This window comes from Nicotiana sylvestris, chromosome 4 (genome assembly GCF_000393655.2).
Source record: "Nicotiana sylvestris chromosome 4, ASM39365v2, whole genome shotgun sequence".
Classification (NCBI taxonomy): domain Eukaryota; kingdom Viridiplantae; phylum Streptophyta; class Magnoliopsida; order Solanales; family Solanaceae; genus Nicotiana; species Nicotiana sylvestris.
The window spans coordinates 77,809,173-77,813,681 of NC_091060.1; the positions used below are offsets into that span (position 1 = coordinate 77,809,173).

Below are 4,509 nucleotides of genomic sequence, written 5' to 3' on the forward strand. Positions count from 1 at the left end.
TCAAGAATTCACTAATTTATTTCTATGACCGCGCGAAGCGGGGCAAGTTAAATAGTAAAACAATAGAGGAAGAGAAAGAAATTGCGAGAAATGTTTGGATGGTTAAACTAAATGTTGCAGCTCTTTCAAAACCGTAGAATTGCTACAATTGATCCCAACCTACAACTCACAACTAGATTCAACCAATTCTGAAAGACCTATATTCATTTCTGTTTTCCAAATTTTAACAGTTTTAATCCACCGAAAATATAAAGCAGAAAAAAAAAAAGGAACATGAAAAACTACTTCACTTCATACATGTAATCATGAAAATTCTCAATTTTGTGTGGAGGATTACTGAAAGAATTGTCAAGTACAGTGTCTTATTTATGTCCAAGGTACATAGTATGTTATGCATCTCTTTCTCCATTCTTGCTTATTTCATTCTTTTAATCTAAATTTGGGCAGATCCAAAACCCTTAAAATTTCATTCGATTTTGAATTTTCAGGGATCAAATTCGGAAAGCAAAAAAATGCCAAGACGTCGTCCATTGTACACTTGTGTAGCTTCAATCTTTGCAATTATCCACATTGCTTGCAGAAAAACAGAGGACTTTAACGGACCTATCAGATCAATAATAGATAAAATTGCAATATGTATGAGTTATGTAATGCCAATTTTATACACCATGCAATTTCAATGGCTATTAGTCGTATCTTTTATAGATAATTGTATACTCACTTCAGAAATTATGGTAGAAAAGTTATTTCCACCAGCATCTAGACTTTTCGATAAGATAGATGAGCTAGCTTATGCTGCAGAAAGCCTACCTGGAAAATTTGATGATTCCATGGAAAAGTTGCCAATATTTATTCACCAGATACCATTTCTTGATTGGGCACTGTTCCATCTTATAGCGTGGTTGAACTTCTGGATTTCGCGTTTGACTCATTGGGGGTCCAGGAATGCTAGGGAGAAGGATATAACAATTGATGTAAATCACAATGATCAATATCTCCAACAAGAATCAACAGTTAAATCGGATTTGCCTGCTAAACTGTTTAGCCAATTGCATAACGCTGATGCTTCACATGAACAAATCATGGGAAATGATAAATCAGAATGTGGGGTAGATGAGAAAAAGATTACTGGGTCAGAAATTCAAGCATTTGTAGAGGCTATAAGTCCTGCAAGTTCATCGAGTTGTGATCCATTTGAGGACGCGGTTTCATCACCAATGTTTGGTTCTCATGAAGATGTAAGCAAAACAATTGAAATTAGTATGTCGAAAACCGATATTGGAAAGTGTAGCTACAAGGAAATGCTAGAGAAACGGTCTTAAGAAAGCAAAGAGAGCATGATCACAGTTTAGTGAAGACAAATATTGAAGATGAAAGAAGCATCATTAAAGGGGACAATTTTGGCACAAAAAATGAATGAATATTACAGAAAAAATCTCATTTCAGTTTTAGTAGCATATACATGTTTAGGATTGTAAACAAGAAGAAATTTATTGTAAAGCCAAGTAAATTTTGAAGTAGAATAGACTTGTGCATTTGTGTAATTCAGATTAAGCAGTTGTCTAACTCTCTCTTGCATCTTCAAGGGAGAGTTAATATTTTCCCGAGTGCATTACTCAAATAGTCACTCAATTATTTCAAATTATCTCCTAAAGTTACTTTACTTTCATTTGTAGCAACAAAGTCACTGAACTATACTTATTGCACTCAGAAGGTCACTCAACTAGATTTTCCAAATTTTGGATTGCCAAATACCTATTTTACCCTCTAAATTATAAACATTTATCTTCTTTTTATTTTTATTTTTTTGCTATTTAATATTATGATTTTTCCTTTTTAATTATATTATGGACTTACCTATAGAATAAATAAATATTATTTATAAATTAGAAAAATAAAAAGTATTTAAGCATGTATAATGCTGGAATAACAAAACAACGAGCATAGTAAAAAAAAGTTAATTAGAATAATTTGTTAGTAATAATAATTTTAGTATTAACAACAAAACTTCAAAAATTTATACACAATTCAGAATGAAAGAAAATAAAGGTTGTAAAATATATATATATAACATAGTATAATACAAAAATAATTATCTAAATAGAGATATTTTTATAGTATACATTATATATTCTTGAAAATTATGCTCAATTATATTATTATGTTTCTATCAACTTTCTGATGATACAAAGTTATGTCACCGGAAAGTAAGGGGACTATCTGTATAGGGTAAAATATACTATGATAAGTCATGCATGTAATATATATAATATAATTGAGCATAATTTTCAAGAATATATATGTATATTATAAAAATACTTTTATTTAAAAAATTATCTTTATATTACATGCATGGAATATATATTTTACAACCTTTATTTTCTTTCATTCTGAATTGTGTAAATAAATTTTTGAATTTTTGTTGTTAATACTAAAATTATTATTACTAACAAATTGTTCTAATTAACTTTTTTTACTATGCTCGTTATTTTGTTATTCCAGCATTATACATGCTTGAATACTTTTTATTTTATAATTTATAAATGATATTTATTTATTCTATAGGTAAGTCCATAATATAAATTAAAAAGGGAAAATCATAATATTGAAAACTTTAAAAAAAAAATAAAAGAATATAAATATTTATAATTTAGAGGGTAAAATAGGTATTTGGTAATCCAAAATTTGGAAAATCTAGTTGAGTGACTTTCTGAGTGCAATAGACATAGTTCAATGACTTTATTGTTACAAACGAAAGAAAAATAACTTTAAGAGATAATTTGAGAAAGTTGAGTGACCATTTGAGTAACTGACCCATATTTTCCTCTATATTTTTCGGTTTGTCCAAAATGAGGAGAGGAAAGAGAGTGTTACTTTTTGCTCTTTCTAACTTTCAAAAAGAGCAGTACACACATACTCTATTTTTTAGTGCTAATTTATTTTGTTTTTATATATCTATTTATATCTATATCATATCATATCATATTATACTAAAAGCGTGAAGACCTAAATATAAAATTGAATTACCAAAATGTCCTTAAAAACTGAATGACCTTTTTGTCCTTCATTTAAACATCAATCCTATAACATTATTATTGTACCTAAAAGTAAAAGCATCTCATGATAAATTGAGTCTTTTCTACTACTCCTAACATTCCATGGTAAATAAATGAGTCTTTTTTACTACTCCCTATATTAAATCATAAATCTAATTTATATCTTTTGAAACTTGTGAAATCTTTTTGCATTCCCAATCAAATTCATCTAATGCTTCATTTAGTTAGAATAATAATTTAATATTCTTGAGCCGGTGTTCCACCAGGAAGAATAAGCATGCTGATGGAGTCCTTCTCTTCACTTTTCTTTGACAAAATTATGGTATCATCCGTTAATAAAATTATGAATTGGCATGTTCTTTTTGCTTATTATTTCACATGTGTTTACCCAAGAAATTGTGTGCCCTCATGTAAAATTATTTTTCTAAATTTTGTATATTCTATTTCTTGTATACATACCAGAGTTGCATATACTAATCCTTTGAATTGTATTTACAGATTGTGAGAAAAAACAACGAATGAAATTACCTAAAAGACAATTCTGCTTCTGGTAAATTTAAGTGCTCTCATATTTTTGATTCAATAAGAAGTCAGATGATTTGATCCGTGCACTTTAATATTTCTTCTTTATTGCATATAATTAGGGGATAAGGCTTAGCTTTTTGTTTGATTTTCAATGCTCCTGTTTCTACTTTTTTAATAAGCACTTTAAGAATACAACATGAATTTATTTTGCAAATAAAATTAAACAGACGAACAAGAGAATTTGAATTTCCTGATTCTTTAATATATAGGAACTCCACTTATAAATTTTAGCTTGTATTTTTTTACCTTTCAAATCTTGTTTTATATCTCATGATTAACATTTTAAAATAATATATATGTCATTTTAAGAAGTTTATATTGATTTCATGGAATACGCACGTGTCTATCTATATTTATATTATTATAAATATTGAAACATCGAAAGTTAAAAGTTGAATTACTAAAATACCCTTCTTAATAACCTAAATATTTTAATTCTGAATAAGTATTATTTAATATTATTAACCTAAATAAATATTGATGTTTAAATTTCATTTGTCCTTGAAAGGCTGTGACCCTTTAATTTTGTAACTAACCATTTGAATTATAGAATTAATCGTTGGTGGCTTGTATAAAATGCCACATTCTTACATAGAAGTTCTTGTTTATATCTGCCAATGAAATATGAAAAAGCATTCTTCTTAACATTGATCAACATTAAGAAAATTCAAAAGTCACGTTTTTTTAAGAAACTCAAAAGTCAGTTCACAACTACGATCTTAATTATATCTCTTAAGAACAGCAATATGTATCATTTGACTTTACAATGACATAAATACAGAAGAAGAAAACTTTCATTTGTATTCCAATGAGTTGACTTCTCTTTTATTTGATCTTGAGGACTCTTATGCATATTTACGTAATGATT

At 27.9% G+C, this 4,509-nt stretch overlaps 1 protein-coding gene across 1 annotated transcript; it reads left to right on the forward strand.

The window, feature by feature from the left end:
- Positions 1–237: 237 nt before the first annotated feature.
- On the forward strand, positions 238–1,322 carry LOC104236247 (uncharacterized). The gene is made up of 2 exons (XM_009790134.2): positions 238–377; positions 489–1,322. Exons 1-2 carry the CDS (start codon positions 306–308, stop codon positions 1,320–1,322), a joined length of 906 nt encoding a protein of 301 aa, XP_009788436.1. The 5' UTR covers positions 238–305.
- The last annotated feature ends 3,187 nt before the right edge of the window (positions 1,323–4,509 follow it).